A 19,223-nucleotide genomic window follows, 5' to 3' on the forward strand; every position below is an offset into this window, starting at 1 on the left:
AAAACTAATAAATTCTTCCATAAACAACCTTGTCACCAATAATAACCTTAAGGTAAAAATCAATAGAGAATTAACACTTCAGATAAAAGAGACTATCTTTAAAAATAGAGACGCACTTAAACTGTTTAATGCAAAATCCTCTGAATCTCATACCATAAATATTCTAATGAATCTTGAATACTTGCAATCAAAACTACAACAAATTATAGAAAGAATAGTTTTAGCTAAGCTAGGAGTTTTGAACATTCAAATATTAACCGAAAGAGAACTAAAAATCCTGTCAGAAGATCTAGCCAGGGAACACTTGATCACACACACAACTGCCGAAATCATCTCCTACGTCACCGCATCAATCGCCACGAATCATCAGGAGGTCGTATTATTGATAAAAGCACCCAAATTAGACAACGGAATCTTCCACAAAGTCCACATTCACCCTATCATTACAAATCATAGCCAAATTCATTTGCCCCAACGAAATTATCTCATCTCTAAGAACGAATGCTTCGCCTCTGGGGGATGTTCCAGCCAAATTTAAATTTGTTTTTGCCGACAAATTAGCAAGAAAATTTATGATTTTGCAGGGTATTTGCAGCTGTGGCAAAAAAAACGAATGTTTTCGTTACAAATAAGACAATGACACCGGAACTCTACCAAAAAGAGTGTCTCCAAAAACGAATTTTGCCGTTCATTCGATCCCACGACCATCCCGTAATGTTTTGACCAGATTTGGCAAGCTGTCATTACAGCAAAGTCGTTCAAGAATGGTATGCAAAGCAAGGGGTCCAGTTTGTTCCGAAAAACCTTAACCCATCCAACTGCCCCCCGTTCCACCCTATTGAGAAATACTGGGCAATAATGAAAAGGAAACTCAAGGCAAAGGGAAAGGTTGTCAAAGATTCAATCATATGACGACTTGGAGGAATAAGATAGCTAAAACAATGGACGAAGAAGGTGTGCGCCGCCTAATGAGCCGTGTTACAGGAAAAATTCGAGAATTCCTTCGAAACCGTGACGAATAATTTTATCCGTATTTTTTCTTAAAAGTATGAAGAAAACGTTACATTTGTATAAAAAAAGATCTTGAATTCAATAATAAAAAACTGAAATACAGGCAATCGTCTTTATTCCAATTCCATCTGAAACAAGCTTTAATGCCACTCACTTCTCTCGATCTTCACAAACAGTACAGTACAAGTATGAAGTGTGTCAAACCCGTTATGTAGAGTGACGCAAACAAAAAACGGACAACCGGCTCAAAACTTTTCTAATTTGTAGGTTATGCTAGTTGCTGGCCAAATGAACCAATTTCTGATATACCTGTTCGCAGTTTCCTAGTGGTAAAAAGCCAAAAAACGAAACTCACTTAATTTCCTTAGCGACGGTTGCACCGGTTTTTATGAAATTGTGCTCTAATGAAAGGTCTTATGATTTCAAAGGCTGGTACTGATTTTGTTTTCCTGATCTGACTTCCGTTTACGGAACTACAGGAAGAGGTGTGCTTACAATGTCAAGTCGTCATTTAGAGCGACGTTACTAAAAAAAATGATAAATTATTCTGAATTTGGCACCTCGGCGAATGACCGTAAGGTTAAAACCGAGAGTAAATAAAGCAACATAATAATAATAATAATCTGAATTTGGTTCAAAAGGTCATGCTGATTTATGCCCAAACATACCAAACATCTGTTAGTAAAATATGTGAAAATATAAACGATTTTCTTTTCTTTTCCTTGGGTACAATTTTCAGGGAATTGATAGTATCCTATTTGAAAAACGTGTTAGCAAAAAATAATTCAGCTATTCTAAAAATCAGTCTTAATTCGAATTAGCCTTCCTTTTCTGGACAATATAAATGTCTTGCCATACAACATATGTGTGCAATGTTTGATCAAAATCGGAGCAAGTCGAAGTTGAGTTGCCACCTTTTCTATTGTAAATTCCTGAACTGCTGAATACGCGTTACAAACAAAGCTAGCTCAAAATTTGGCGATGCATATACAAAACACATGCATTTTTCATTAATTCAAAACAAGTCATAACACTGTCGATCAAGACTTATTAAATTTATTTCAAATTTGTCATCCGACCGGTAGGTCTGACAGTTGAAAAGGAAATACCGACCGCAATATCCCACACACGCGCGCCGTCTCGTTTAGGAATGTAAGGCTGTCGTAAGGAGCATAAAAACCCACTCTAAAGCTACAAAAAAAATTTCTCATAAAATTATTATTACGCATCACAGTTGAAAGTGAAAACGTGGTTAGTCGAATGTAGCTAAACAAATACTAGCTCGTGGTTGTAAGCCCCGTAGTTTTGTACTACCTTCATTCCATGGTACAAACCAAAACGAAAGATGAATGAACCGTAGACATGGTGACGAGTGCTCATATGTGTGATCCTTTCCGAACCGCCCGCCTAACGCCCCTAGGGTTTCGGCCTACTAGATCGATTGATCCACACGTGTGTTGGTTGCAGGCCTATCGCTCAGTTGTCCAGCGCATGCTGCCACTGACCGGCACAACCCACCTTCTTTGGTATGTGGGCTATAACGTAATAATACCGATAATCGCCTCAATGTCTGAAGCTGCTCCCATAGCGTAAATAGCCGACCGATGTTCGATGCAAATCATACAATAAACGGCTTGAGCGGACGATGCCCAAAGTTTAGTGTTGATGGAAAGTCGTGTATTTAACTTTTCCCATCACAGTTTGACGTGTGTGTTTTTTTTCCTTGCCGCTGAAGGTTTGCATGGTATATATTTTTGTTTTCGATCACTACACGGAGGGCACTTACTTAGGTAATACCCAACCAGCGTGATGATAAACGGTTTCGCGAAAAATTGATCCAAATCTCTGGGCAGTTTCGCCTCCGTGAACTTGACTTTCACGTAAGTCTCGCTTGGAGTTAGATTATTTGATTTATCGGAGAAGGCGAGGACGAGGTGTTTAAGGATTAGCCCCGGTATATGTTTCGAAACGAAACCTGAAACCATCGGCGGATAAGCTTAGAGACTAAAGGCATACTCACTGTGTCATGTTGGGGTTGATATAAACAACATTGGGGGTCAACGCCGAGATAATGAGCCCGATCGGAATGGCCGCCGTCAGTACGTGGATAATCTTTTTCCATGGTGAAATGCTGTGGGTAAACGAGAAACCAATTACAACCTCATTAAATTCATTAACCGGCTAGTAGCGAACGTATGCATAATTAATGCTAATTACTGCTTAAGAGAGTCGTCCCCTTTGCCACTGTTAATGCCTCCGGGAAATGTAGCCAGTCCTGACTGTGCAGAGATACTTTCCGGCCCATCAGATGAACTGCCGCTACTGCTTCCTCCACTAAAAGGAGAAACTTGGCCTCGAACACCACTGTCGAACGAGTAAGGATGATCACGGAATGGGAATTTGGGTAAATGATGACCAACTACTATTTTACTTTCAAGATGTGCAGTTTGACCGTTTCCCTCCGGAATGGATTGCCCTTGTTTCGTAAGATCACTTTCCTCCTCCAGCGGGATCCACTTCCACTGGCCTTTCGCGGGAGATAGTTTCGAATTGGGTCTACTTATCGGGCTATCCGAATCAGGTCTTTCTCCATCCCCGAAAGTGAATTGCCTATTGGGTAACCACAGGAACTTTCCATTTTTGTTGTATTCCGTCTTGATTGGCCAATCCTGAACAGGAGGTTTTTCCGTTCTCATTCCAGAGTTGAATCCTGCAGGATAGGACGCGGGATGGTTTGCTCCGAACCACCTGGAATCATTATCTACGGCGTTGGACGGATATGACGCATCGATCGGGTGTGTATTCCGATTATGGTGATCTGATGCGGAGTAGGCTTGCACCAGCTCTGGTGATGGAACGAACTGTTTTCCCGTCTTATATGCGTTCGACTGTTTGGTGAAGCTGAAAATTTAGGAAACAGTTGAAAAAAATGTTTTTATTCGAAGAGAAATTTGATTCTTGGTTGTTTTTTTTTGATATATTGTTCTGAAATATATACAACAAGTAGTCACGAATTTAGCTGCCTATATTGGCATACTAATCCCATATTTACAATAAGCAAACTGAGAAATAGATGAAAATATGTTTATCAAATAATTCAATTTTTTTCGATACGAATTAGTATTATTGGATGTTTCTGTAATGAAATATTGCAATTAATGGGAATTTGCTAAGGAATATCATGCGAGTAATTTTATCGACGAGTGCAGGGCCGGTGAAACATGTTAAACCCAGGTGGGTAATTTTTCATACTGCGGAGAACGACCCACTATTTCGAAGAATTTCTCTATTCTAATGGAAATGATATTTATCTTTAAAAAGTGCAGTCGTTTTTTTTTTAAATAGAATATTGATTCTATAAAACTTTTCATGAAACGCGTAAATTAGATGTTTTCGGAACTAAATTTTAAAACAAAATTTCGCATCTAAGGTTGACCCTGGTTTAAAAATCACTGCCAATATTTTTTTCAATTCAAAGTACCAACCTTCAAAGAACATTTAACATCAATAGCACCACGAACACTAAATCTAATTCATTTATAAAAAATACAAATAACAAGTTCCGTGTGTTGCTGAAACATTGCATTTTAAAGGGAAAAACGCGCAAGCCCAGCTATAGCTTGAGAAGTGTTTTCCCTACTAGGATCCATTAAAAATGAAGGTTTGTGGTATTCGGATTTTGAACGTGGCTAAATGAAGCAGTCAACCGGAAAAAATTAAGCCGTCAGTTAGTTAGTTAGTCGTTAATTAAGATTAGAAAATACCCTTGGCATCTTAGAGCTTAAGCACTGTGTCTTAAAATTATAGTATATTATTGAATAAAAAAAAACATAGTCCTACGTCAAAAGATTTTAAGTGATTTTCTTCATGTGAAGATATAGAAGGTGAGATGTGACAAGGTTCATTTTATCATGCAGAAATCTTTTAGTAACTTAACTTTCACTTTTTACAAGAGGAGTCGACCTTAAACATCTGCCGGAAAATTCCGATGAAGGTCTTCTACTATTTACTATTTCGGCAAAGCTACCAAAAGTTGTTACTTTCTACTTGCTACTGCATTTTTCATTTGCCGGTTCGGAATGTAAAGAGTAAAAGACCATTATCGGTATTTCCCGGTATCTCAGAGACCCGAGTGCTTCACATTGATGAGATGCTTAAGCTCGGCTCCTTTGCCGGAAGGGAAAAGTTAAGTTACTAAAAGATTTCTGATTGCTCAAATGACCCTTGTCACGTCTCACCTTTCTGCGGTATTGCATCGCATCCTTGCTCTACCTTGAGAACTAGCATTTTGATTTTATTTATTATTCCGAATTACAATAAAAATATTCTTATTATTATGAATAATGCTAATATTTCCATTGTTTTTTGTTCGAAATTTCAGGTGGGTAATTACCCACCTTTGGAATTTTCGGGTGGGTAGTGCTACCCACCGTACCCACCTCTCTCACCGGTCCTGGACGAGTGCAAAGAAACTCGCATATCGATTCCATCTTAGTATGCGTTGCTTTTCTCGCCAGTAGCAAAATTTCATTGAAGCAAAATTTGATGACTAAATTCGTTAAATCGGTTAAATCATGTCAGTTTTTGACGCAGTAAAACTGTACCGCGGTGATTTGGTGAAGATTTAATACTCGTTAGCATTCATGAAAATATTCAAGAATCTCCCGTTCAGCAAATTATAAAATATTCGCGTAATGTGACTAGAACTGATTTTGTCCAGAGCTATTACGTCAGAATTGAAGCTTTTTCTAACGTTGTTGTTGCTTGGATAAACGAAAAAGCGATTAGAAATAGAACCGGTGAGGATCTGAGATCAAAACACAAAAATCCGAAAAAGAATATCGCAAGATGATTAGAGCAAAGAAGCACTGCTTTTTAGGTCCCCGAAAAGTTTTACTTTGTATATATTGAAGAATTTTTACAAATTGGACCGACCGAAGTTTTCTTTGATTCTTAATGTGTTTATTATTTCAGAGTATTCTACAGATCCACGAAAAAATGTATTTTCTTCTATAAACTCCATCTTCCAGGATGGCAAGTGACTGGGAAAATCGGGAAAAAGCCGGGAATTTTAGTAAAAAACCGGGAAAAATATTACTAGCCCAAATATGAGTAACAATTGTTAGCATCATGATTTTTTTATTCAACAAGATAAAAGTAGGAAACAATACCAAATTTTGAATTTGAGCAAAATTTCCAGTCAAAGTATTTAAACAACTTATTGTCCCATACAGGTTCTATATTGAGCAATCCATTGGAAATTGGGCTAACATCCCCATGTCTCGTCAAATGATTTTTAAGGGTTTAACAGCAGTTTTAAATCAATCAGAAAGCATCAAAACTTTCTTAGCTGTTATCAAGAACAGCACAATGGAAGCTCATTTCGAATAATAAGCTTAATTTGGATACTTCCGTTGGATTCATTAAGAACTAGCTGACCCGTCGAACATCGTCTCGTCAGACGAATTGTCAAAAGACTAAGTGGACAACGTTTCTCTCCATTATTTTTCTGATTACTCAACCTACAATCAACCGAATTCGACACACACTCGCTTTAGTTCCAAAAGAAGAAACATCACAAAAGATTAATGTGAAAATATGAAATACTTCTGTTAAGCGAAAATTGAACAAATGCACAGATTTCTATTCTGAACAGTCCGTTTTATGGAATTACTCATATGTGAATGTTCACCCGACAGAACAAACTTTGAAGTAGTTTCTTATACACAAAAAATTTCTATTTTAGTCTTCGGTAATAATTCTGCAAAACATTATTTTTACTGAAACGATCTGCAAAATATTATTTTTACTGAAAGATACGTAAAATTTATCCAACTCCTATGTAAAAGTTACGGTTATTTATTATTTACCGACACGGTCTGTGAACTCTGAAATGTCATTTCTCTTGACGAACTCAGTGAAAGTTCTACCAATATTCGGAAAATTAATAAAAAATAATGAAGAATTTCTGTGACCATCACTATACATAATTTTTCATTTAGTGAATATATTCAAAAAGCGCTTTTAAAACTTTTTTATTTCAGCACTCTAAAAATATGAAGGGTGATCCCATATTCTACTGAATTGCATCCGAAAGATATCTGATAATTTTATTTGAAAAAATTTTTTCTGGAGAGCAAATGTAATTCAATTCATTCATCACACGCAAATAAATAAATTATTCGGATGGAAATATATTTTGAAAACTAAATTGCTCCTTCCTTTCCCAGATCTCTAATACAATTGACCAAAAAACAGTAATACTTTACGGGTCAACACGTTTACATATTTTTAGAATTGTTTTGTAAATTTCGCCGAACGTCGACATTGAATGATGAAGAAGTCATTAGAATTATGACAGATCAAAGCTCAGTGGAACTGTACCGATCATTCAGCAAATAAAACTTTTACTGAACGGATTACCGAATATTCAGCTGTTTAAAAGTCAGTAAAACTGTACCGACATCCGTAAAAAAATAATTTGGTGTGTACAGCTTTTAAGCAGCGAGAAATTTTTCTCAGAATCTGTTCTGTACGTTCAAGTTATCAAAAAGTACCTTGCGTATTTTAGAGCTCTAATAAAGTGGATATTTTCAGGTACTGTGGAACTTTTGATTGCTTGGAGACGCCGCTTAAATTGTAATTTGATATTGATCTTACCAGTTTGAACATTCTTCACAGAATATGCAACATGAAATAACAGTCTCAATTCATTATGGTAATCATCTTGAACATTGATATCTAATAACCTTTGTGCGCTTAATCTAATCTAAATCATTAGAAAGAAAAATGCAAGGAAAATCTCTTAGTTTGATCTTAGCGCTTCTACAGCACAATCTTTTCATTGATTCATTGAAAAAATTTCTGATTTGCTAATCTTGCCCCCGCAATGACCAATACTATTCATCTGACTCCATTTAACACAATTCATCAACTGGTAAATGATATCAAAACTTCTTCTCCTGCCTACAACGGTTTTCTAGAACAGTCATTGAGTCATTTATGTCGTTTTCACTTGATGCCAAACCTAACCCAGTTTCCTCTCTAACTGCTGTCAAACCGTTTTTTGAAGTCAGTTTTGAACCTAGTTTCAACGTTGTTGAACTGAAAATCGAGTCAACGTTGTTGAACTGAAAATCGAAATCAACACAGTTTCGTGCAAAGTGTTTGTTTGATGAATCTACCTTGGGTCAGTTTCAGTTTTTTCAAGCGAAGACGACATTAGTAAGCAATAATTTTAATACCCATTTAAGCACGAGGTTCGAAATGACGAATCACATCCATCATGTATGCATGTGAAATCTCCACACAAAATATCTCGTTGCGCGCCAAACAATTTTTTCAACGATCTAGTATTCTTTCCTTCGACTGCCAAGCACTTATGCAACTCGTTGCGCGCCAAACATCAAGTAGATCTAGCAAGCATAGACGACTTTTTCAACGGAAAATTCCATTGTTCATACAAAATAATTTTATTGATTTTTCCCACTTTTCCGGCAAGTTTTCCTAATTTTTTTGATGTACGAACCCGGTGGGGGTAAAAACTGATCAAACAAAAAAGAATCATGTGAATCCGTCCATCCGTTCTTACTTGATGCGATTACAAAGAATGATCACTGCATTTATATACATATATATATATATATATATATATATATATATATATATATATATATATATATATATATGTATATATATATATATATATATATATATATATATATATATATATATATATATATATATATATATATATATATATATATATATATATATATATATATATATATATATATATATATATATATATAGATAGATAGATAGATAGATGAATATTCAACACACTTGGCAAAGTATCAAGATCACATCGGAAAAAATTATTCAAAATTCTTAGGAGCCTTCATTTTTTTCAAGTTTGCTAATTATTGTCATCTTGAGACAATACTTGTGTTATGCTCATATTTGTGTGAGATTTCAATCGGACTGGAAAAATTGTCGACTTTCATCTTATCCACCCTTTGCAGGGAGTGTTTGATTTCCTTTCTTGAGAGCTGAAACTTGTTTCTGAGGACCAGTATAGAATCTTAGAATATGGTTTGATTTGTTCAGTGAATTTATGTTCAATTTTCTTTTAGAGGTCTTCAACTATTCCCTAGTAGGATCACAAGAACGTTGATATTGATGTAGATGAAGGAAAATTGAATTTAGTTTGAGATTTTGCTACTGATACACTTCTAAATTTTATAATGTAATGATTTAAACAATATATGGCTGTATCGATATTTCCCAAAGCAATTTCATGTTTCACATTGCTTCCAATATGAAATCTATATCCTAGCCGATTAGTTCTAAGGTGGAGGAATATATAACTAGTTGAATCAATCATTGCTTATTTTACCATCCTGAAATCAGTTTAATTAATGAAATGTGACACTGATTGATCTAGAACTATATCAATTGTAGAAGGATCTCTCATCTATGTATATAAAAATGCAGAGGTCATTCTTTGTAATCGCCTCACATAAGAACGGATGGAAGCGAATGGTTCTTCTAAACCACGCTCTGGAATTTCCCATGAACTTTACCTAATACACTTCAATCGAAGTGATGTAAACAATTTGAAAACTTTAGAAAAAGTACGTTTCATTTCCCAAATTAAAATTCATTGGGAACATTATAAACGGCATAATCGTATTGCAAACTTAACGCAATGTCGTCGTTGCCAAGGCTTCGGCCATGGAACCAAAAATTGTCATATGGATATACAGTGCTTGAATTGTGGTAAATCGCATTCGAAAAATCTTAAATCCAATTATTTGAAATGTCCTGTCAGGGAAAAAAATTTAAACGCTCGTTCGCTTAGACAACAAGTCAAATCAACGACTTTAAATTTACAGAACATACCTGAAAATCAAAAACCGTTACAAATGCCACGCCTAATTCTTTTAAGGCACTTATTTCTTCGAATTTAAAACAAAAAACAGATACGCCTTCCAATTCGTCTTCTAACGAAAACAATTTATTGAAGGGTAGATCGACCTCGTCATTATCTTCTTCTAATGACAGTTACGTTTTGGTAACAGGTAGACAAATACCGCTTAATTCTTCTAATGTAAATAATCAAAACACAGGAACGCCTTTCAGTTCATCTTCTAACGAACACAATTTATTAATAGGTAGATCGGCCAAATCATCTTATTTTAATGGCAGTTACACTAGTGTAACAGATAGACATCTACCTACTAATATTCCTTCAATGCCATTCGCTTCTTTAAACGAAGTCGATTTAGGCGATATAACGGAAAATAAAATGATCTACCTACAAGATCAAATTTTTCAAATGATCATCCGAATGAATTTGACTTAATCACTTTTTGACGCATTTCAAATCGGATGGCAATTTGCAAGTAAAATTATATTGGATTTAAAATTTAACAGTGATGTTAAATAATTATTTGAATATTTTAAATTGGAATGCTCGATCTTTGAAATCGAGTGAAGATGAATTTTATAATTTTCTCGAAGTTCACAAAATTCATATTGCCATTGTGACAGAAACTTTTCTTAAACCAAATGTCAAATTGAAAAGTAATCCACATTATGTGGTTCATTGATTTGACAGGTTTACTGGAATGGGTGGTGGAGTTGCAATTTTTGTCCAACGGCAAATTAAACATCGAATTTTACCTTCTTTCAATACTAAAGTTATTGAAAGCTTGAGAATCGAAGTTGAAACCATTCATGGAATTTATTTCATCGCTGGAGCATATTTGCCATTTCAATGCACCGGCGAACAATTGAATTTCTTTAAAGGCGATTTGCAAAAACTCACAAGATATCGACCGAAATTTCTCGTAATAGGGGACTTAAATGCTAAGCATGTCCAGTAGAATTGTAGGCAAAATAACAGTAATGGTAAAATACTTCATAATCTCTTTGTTGGTTACTTTACAGTTCTTCATCCCAGTAATCCTACTTGTTTCTCTTCCGTGAAAAACCCGTCTACAATTGATCTGGTTCTAACAGATCAAAGTCACATTTGTAGTGAACCGATTACACATGCTGACTTTGACTCAGATCATCTTCCTGTAACATTCAGATTTTCCAACGAAGCTATAATTAATCCAATTAGTTCTATATTCAACTATCATAGAGCTAATTGGTTGGATTACAGATCTCACATTGAAAATCATGTGGATCATGAAACTATTTTAGAAAATTCTGCGGACATCGACACAGCAATTGATAATTTGAATCATTACATTATCAAAGCTAGAAATCTTTCAGTTCCCAAAGCTCAAACTAAATTAAATTCTCCTATCATCGATGACAATCTTCAACTGCTCATTCGGTTGAAGAATGTTCGTCGACGACAATATCAACGTTCTCGTGATCCTGCTATGAAAAACATAGTTAAAGATTTACAAAAAGAAATTAAACATAGATTTACTCTTTTGCGAAATGAAAATTTCGCTAAAGAAGTTGAACAAATTAAACCATATTCTAAACCTTTCTGGAAACTTTCTAAGGTTCTTAAGAAACCTCAGAAACCAATTCCTGCTCTCAAGGAAGGAAATCAAATACTTCTTACAAATGGTGAAAAAGCTCAAAAACTAGCTCAGCAGTTCGAGAGTGTCCACAATTTTAATTTGAACGTTGTGAGTCCTATTGAAAATGAAGTCTCACTGAAATATGAGCATATTTCAACCCAAGTGTTATCACACGATGACATTATTGAGACGAATTTTGACGAAATTAAATCAATTATTAGGAAACTCAAAAACATGAAGGCTCCTGGTAATGATGGAAGTTTTAATATTCTTATTAAAAATCTTCCCGATGTTGCCTTGAGACTCCTGGTTAAAATTTTCAACAAGTGTTTTTCATTAGCTTACTTCCCAAAAAGATGGAAAAACGCTAAAGTAATTCCTATCCTCGAACCTGATAAAAACCCAGCAGAATCATCAAGTTATCGACCAATTAGCTTACTTTCTTCTATCAGTAAACTTTTTGAAAAAAATTATCTTGTTGAGAACGATGTCTCATATAAATGAGAATTCAATTTGTTTACCAGAGCAGTTTGGATTTCGTCATGAACATTCAACTACTCATCAACTTGTCAGAGTAACGAACATGATAAAAGCAAATAAATCTTCTGGGTTATCCACTGGAGTTGCTCTTCTAGACATAGAAAACAAAGGTTTAATAGTAAAAATGTCTGATTTCCAGTTTCCTATTTATTTGATCAAAATGATTCAAAAATATTTAATTGATCGTACTCTTCAGGTTAGCTATCAGAATTGTAAATCTTAATTGCTACCCGTACGAGCCAGTGTTCTGCAGGGTTCGAGCGTAGCTCCAATCTTGTATAATATTTTCACTTCTGATCTTCCAAATCTACCCGTTGGTTGTCAGAAATCGCTATTCTGTGACGACACAAGTCTGTTAGTCACAGGTAGAAATCTAAGAGTGATCTGCAGTCGCCTACGAAGAAGTTGAAATATTTTCAGTGATTATCTGTCAAAATGGAAAATTAAAACAAATGCAGCAAAAACGCAATTAATTATCTTTCCTCATAAGCCAAGAGCTTTCTTTCTTAAACCAAACAATAATCACATTCTCAAGTTGAATGGCTTGGAATTGACATGGTCTGATCAAGCTAAATACTTCGGTTTAACGTACGACAAAAAACTCACTTTCAAGGATCACATTGAAGGAATCCAGGCAAAGTGTAATAAAAATATTAAATGTTTATATCCTCTTATGAACAGAAATACTAAGGTCTGTCTAAAAAACAAGTTGTTAATTTATAAACAAATTTTCAGACCAGCCATGCTTTATGCAGTACCAATTTGGTCAAATTTCAAAGGATTCAGAATAAAATTCCGAAAATGATTTTGAAGCGTCCTCCCTGGTTTAGTACAAATGAGTTACACAGACTCACAAATATAGAACCATTAGATGTAATGTCACATAATATTATAAGCAAATTCCGACAAAAATCGATGCAATCTTCAATTGAATCGATTCGCTCTCTGTATTAGTTAGTAAGTTAGTATATAAGTTCCGTTTCCCCATTACACAATACATACAAGTAGGTTTACACCTTTCCCTGCACAAATATCACAGAATTGCGGAAACAAATGATGTCTTCATGGTAATAACCTAATCATGTATATAATAGGGCTGAAAAGTCGCCACTTGTGGCTGAACACCCAATTTAAATCTTAATAATCTAATTTTAACTCATATTCCAATAAATAGTTATTAAAAAAAAGGAGCAAATGCAGCTCGATTTGAAGCAAGCACATCTGCCTCAGCTGAATAAAACTAAAAATTTCCTATACATTCATTTCTATAAAGAGAGTAAAGTAACTAAATAAATTGAAAAGAACAAAACTATGAACTACGTGTTTCACAAAAACATAATTACAACGTGCTACAAAAGTGCGTATACTGAAGTGCGTATTTTAGGAACCTTGTTGCTGAACGATCAATTTTATCAAGAAGGAAAGGTGGAATTGTTTTCTCCGGTAACCTAAATGGAGTACGTTTGTTACTCATGCGCTTCAAAAAGGTCATACCTTAAAATGTGTCATAACACAAATAAATCGTTGGTTTCTTCCAGCTGTTCATCATGGTAAGCCAAGAGTTAAAACATAAAAAAAACCTAGATTCCCTAGTGTAATAGTAGTGTAGTTGAGCAACCTGTGACACCAAAAGCTCCGTCTGGTGTAGAATGCGCATTTAACACAAACACAGTAGCTAATGGAAAAAAGTACACCCGTTTCTCACTTGAAGCGCTGTCAGTGTCACCGTACAGTGGGAAATCTAGGTTTACTTAATTTATGGTTAAAATGAGGTAGTGTTCAAATTATGAAGGATTGTACATGCTCGAGCTTTGATAAGTCTCATTTTTAGCTTTCCAATACGATAGAAATGCTCTAAAGCATGGTTTTGGTATAGCTTCTATCAATAATTTGTGGAAATTAAATGGGATTCATCGGCATGATCAAACGCGCTCGTCGAATAACTTGAAAATACTCGAAATAGCTATGAGAAACAAATGTAAAACCTCCAATCATTGGTTCCATTCGTTGCCGGATGTCTTCCATGCTGGAGCTGTCGTTTTTTATAGCCACCAGGGATGGGATGCTGCTGCATAAAATCGCTTCCGTTGTTGGTATCCTTCTTGGTGGTATCTCTGCAAATGAATTCAATAAAAAAATAAATAAACGATCAGCAGCCGTTTGAGCAGGGGCAGTAAAAATAGAAACAAATGAAAACAACACCAAATATCGTACAGTTTTATTTTTATCGCTCCGGCGACGAACCGCTCATCATGTAATTCAATTTGAGTTTTAATTGCCATCTGAGATAAGAGTGAAAGTGTATCGTAACACGTTTTACCGAGCCAAGCCAACTCGTGTTGCGCCCCGTTTCCAAGTTTGCTCGTCGCATCGCAAATCCAACCAGCTAGAGACCGTAGCACATGCACAAGTAGTAGGCACTGCCGGTGATGTCCGGTATGTGGTAATTTTGCGCGCATACACGCATTTGAATCACCACCGCGGCGGTACGACGATGCGATGGCCAACCATGCAGCGATTAAAGCAAGCACTGGAAATCGTGTAATCGTGGCGGGGTAGAGAAGCTCTTCCGCATAATCTGCGCCTAAAATCTTCTCTTCCTGGAAACCCAGCCTGGCTGTCATTTGTGTTTTTCTTTTTTTTTCTACATTCAAGCGGTGCCACTTGTACGCTACATACCGTCGTACCACAGTTTGTAGGTGCATGTATTTTTATCAGCAATTAATTTGATGTAAATGTAGAAGAGAGCTTCCGCTTGCTAGTCGGAGTTGAAGTGCCGCACTTGAGTAACCGTTTGTTATCAATTTAGGTACCAGAGGTACAACTGTGCTGACTGGACAACAGTGAACAGCAGTGTTTAATAAATATCAAGATAGATTCCATACATTTGTTCAATTTGAACGAACAATTTTCCAGAAAAAATTGGGAATCATCTAGAAACGGTCAGTCGATATTTTTAAAAGTAATGAATAAATAGCAATCATAGTAGGCGTGAGGTGTGCGCATAGTGCACTACACGGTGCGAAACTGAAAATACACCTGTCAAATGAAATAACAGAACAGGTTGTGAATGCAGTCGAGTAATGCATACAAATTTTTTGTTATATAGTGTGTACCCCTCAAATTCTATTTATTTAAAAAAGTGCGTTTTTTTCTAACTTTACACGTTAAGGGGTACTCTGATACATCTAAATAATGCATCAAATTGATCAGGAGATTTGTCTCAAGTGCGTGAACCTCAGATACTATGCGAGTGTTTATTGCTTAATTAAATATAGGGTAAAGTAATTACTGCAAGTTTGGCAGTTATCGTTTGCTGGACAATATGAAAAAAAAAGCTGAAAATATTATTTGGCAGCTTCTCGATATTAATTTTTGCTTCGAATAAATAAGCATTATATCCGCCATTTCTTTGATGCACTAATTTTCTCAAATCAGTCACTTTACGGACATTTCAAGAGGCATAATGCATTATTGTTATTAGGCAACACGTCTTTTATTGTGTGGCAAACCACTGAATCAAATGGTGTCCAAATCTTCCTTTTCAAGTAACGGGAAGAACCAATCGCTAATCATGGCGCGGTAGCGCTCGCCATTAGCCACCGCCACGGCTTCTGCCTCATTTTCGAAGAAAAATGGCCCAATGATGCCGCCAGACCAAAATCCGCACCAAAACGTCACTCTCTGAGGATGCATCGGCTTCTCCATGATAACGTGCGGGTTTTCCGTCCCTCAGATGCGACAATTTTGCTTATTAACATACCCGCCGAGATGAAAATGTGCCTCATCCGAGAACATAAGTTTTTTTTGGCAAAAATCGGCGTCTTTTTCAAGCTGATTGCAAGCCCAGTTGGCACTATTTTCACGCGTTCCTCAAGCGTATACACAACCATTTTCATTCAGTGGAAGGATAAAACTAAGTTTCTGTCAAATCAGAAGTGACATTAAGGTTACCAATGTCGAAATAACCGCTAGTTCAAAAAAAATATGTTAGATGGTGGACCCTGTATTAATACATTTAAAATTATCTCAAAGTTTCATTAAGAGAGGCATATCATAGCACTTTCCCCTAAACATACAAACAACGTGTTTTCTTGTAGTTTTATTTTGTTTATATTCAACGATACATTTAATAAGGCACACTGCCTTAGCTCTAAGATGTTTCTCAACAGTACTTCTAGGATAATTTCTTGAATTATAACACTGTTGTATTATAAGTCCATCCAAGTATTTTTCTAGTTTAGCAATATTCAGAAAAGGTATTCATTGATGAACAAGTTTTGCTATTTTTTCATAAATAAATAAATAAGTAAGGGCTCAATAAAAACGAGTCATCTCTAATTTCGTAAAGCGATAGTGCTAAAAAAAATTATGCCCCTTAAAATAAGTCCCTACGCAATATTTGTGTAAAATCGGGCAAGAGTAAGTGATACCGGTCCGGCGGTCAAAATTTATATATTTCCGATTTTGAAAACTTCTAAAATGAAAATAAAATATCAGCGATGATTTATGAAACTGTTGGTGGGAAATTTTCCCGTAAAACGACGCTCAATAGATGTTTCCAAACTGGCTCTCTTTCTCTGGTTGTGCCAACAGGACGATTCACGAGAGTCGCACGGAGCACCCATTAATTACAGAAGTGCAATATTTCACTTGTTGTTTCTTGTCTTGGCTGTTTCAGCTAAACTGACGCATACTTATATAATTACTGTCAGTGATCCAAGATTGATAACAGCTAACCAAGAAACAAGAATTCCCTTTGTTTGAATCAGTAGTATATTTTTTTAATCATAATTAATCGTTTCATTGTAACAGTCGTAGGCTCGTTTGAAGGCTACTACACCCAATCCTCCATTTACGTAATAATCGGGACTTCGTAATTATAACGTAAAAAAAGTTTACGTTATTTGGAATTTTCAACGTAACAAAAGTTTTCCCTAAGTATTTATATTATGGGATATGCATAATATAATGTATAACTATGGAACAACAATTATTACAAGTCGCATCAATTTCCAAGATGGCGACTTCCGGTTCATCGATATTCGTTACAAACCATCAGAATATGGGTATTTTCGGAACGGATTTGATGAGTACATGTTAGAAAACGATGTTTAAGGTAATTCCGAATTCCTAGATGGCGACTTCCGGTTTATTGATTTTCTTTGAAAACCCTTACAATATGGGTATTTTCGGAACGGGTTTGTTGAGTATAGGTTGGAAAACGATGTTTGAGATGGTTCTGAATTCCAAGATGGCGGCTTCCGGTTTATTGATATTCCTTGAAAACCCTTACAGTATGTGCCGTTATTACTCGAACTGCTCGAATACCTTCACAATATGCATATTTTCGGCACTGTTTTCTTGAGCAGGAACTTACATTCATGACGCAGTAGTATAATACCTGCGACAGATCAAAATTATACCTGGATTTAAAAAAAATATTAAACTACCGGTCAAATCAGATTATAAAGACTGTTGAAATTGCTGAACAAGTGCCCTAAATAAAGCGAAATTCCACATATAAGGAACTAAAGCAGATATCAGAACCACCTCAAACATCGTTTTCGACATTTACTCATCAAACCCGTTAGAGGTTTTGAGAAATATTGTAAGGGGTTTTGAGGAATGCCAATATACCGAAAGTTGCCATCTTGGGATTCAAAGCCACCTCAAACATCGATTTCCGACATTTACTCATCAAACCCGTTATTGTAGGGGTTTTGAGGAATATTGTAAGGGGTTTTCAAGGAATATCAATATACCGGAAGTCGCCATCTTGGAATTCAGAACCACCTTAAACATAGTTTTCTAACATGTTCTCATCAAACCCGTTCCGAAAATACCTATATTGTAGTAATTTCCATGGAATGTAAATGAGCCGGAAATGAATTTCCTTGTATGCAAAAACCTCTTTTTACGATGTAGGTTCGTAAAAAAAGTTTACATTAGAAGAGGTAACGTAAAAAATGTTTACGTAAACGGAGGTTTGGGTGTATTAGGTTGTAGATCAAGTTCGAATATCATTTGCTGAATCTGTCGACTCCAGAGATAAACTCGTAAAACCCTTTTTCCATACGTTCAAGTTTCAACAAACTTGAAAAGCTACTGTTGGGATGTGGTTTAAGTTCAAAGATTAAATGATAACCACTTCCAGTTCCAGAGATATATTTGTAGCAGTGTCGTAGTCGACAAACCGTAGTTTTTTTATATGCGCTTTATTTTCTCAGACCACCGCTAAACCGATGTAAATAAACTTATGCTCGTTTAGAAGCTAATACAGGGTCCGGCACTCGAAGTGTAACCAATTAAAGAGGCCATAAATTCAGATTGGAAAATTACTTTTACTTAATTCAAAGTACAAAATGTGTAAAAATAATACAAAATTCAGAATCAATTCACTTTTGCTCGATATGACCACCTTTTGCCTTGACTTGATGACTTGAGAGAGCGAAGGAGTTGCTTCGTTTGGCCGAATGTGACTTGCAGGTATTTTGGCCCACTCGCGGACAATAACTTTTTTCAGCGCCTCGAGACTGGTGTATCTTTTAGTTCGGACTTTGCTCTTCAAAATGGTCCAAAGAGAATAATCCATTGGATTCGCATCTGGTGAATTCGAGAGCCATTGTGTGGACGTGATGAAGTTCGGAACGTTGTTTTTCAGCCATTCTTGGTTCACTCGAGCTTTGTGAGACGGTGCCGAGTCCTGCTGAAACGTCCATGGTCTGCCACCGAGATGTTTGTCTGCCCACGGCTTCAAAGCAACCTCCAGAATACTTTCCCGATAATATGTCGCATTTACCTTGACGCCAGGCTCGATGAAAACGATTGGAGAGCGCCTATCTGCGGTTACAGCGGCCCAAACCATTATCTGCTGCAGGTGCTGCCTCCTGGTGGACAATCGATGACTCAAATTCTCGTATGAACGGTCGGTCAAGTAAACCCTATCGTTTTGAGAGTTTATGAATTGCTCAATTGGAAAAATTTTCTCGTCAGAAAATACAATGTTCGGAAATTGACCGCTTTCGGCCAAACGAAGCAACTCCTTCGCTCTCTCAAGTCATCAAGTCAAGGCAAAAGGTGGTCATATCGAGCAAAAGTGAATTGATTCTGAATTTTGTA

At 36.0% G+C, this 19,223-nt stretch overlaps 1 protein-coding gene across 1 annotated transcript in view; it reads right to left on the reverse strand.

The window, feature by feature from the left end:
- Nucleotides 1-19,223, reverse strand: part of LOC131431631 (uncharacterized) — a 33,971-nt gene that overhangs the window by 5,533 nt on the left and 9,215 nt on the right. Inside the window, exons 2-4 of the mRNA XM_058597457.1 lie at nucleotides 14,087-14,215; nucleotides 3,229-3,912; nucleotides 3,032-3,142 (exon numbers count right to left, since the gene is read on the reverse strand). Of these exons, the coding sequence (XP_058453440.1) occupies nucleotides 3,032-3,142; nucleotides 3,229-3,912; nucleotides 14,087-14,215 (924 nt within the window). The remainder of the gene's footprint in view (nucleotides 1-3,031; nucleotides 3,143-3,228; nucleotides 3,913-14,086; nucleotides 14,216-19,223) is intronic.

Source organism: Malaya genurostris, chromosome 2, assembly GCF_030247185.1.
Source record: "Malaya genurostris strain Urasoe2022 chromosome 2, Malgen_1.1, whole genome shotgun sequence".
NCBI lineage: Eukaryota > Metazoa > Arthropoda > Insecta > Diptera > Culicidae > Malaya > Malaya genurostris.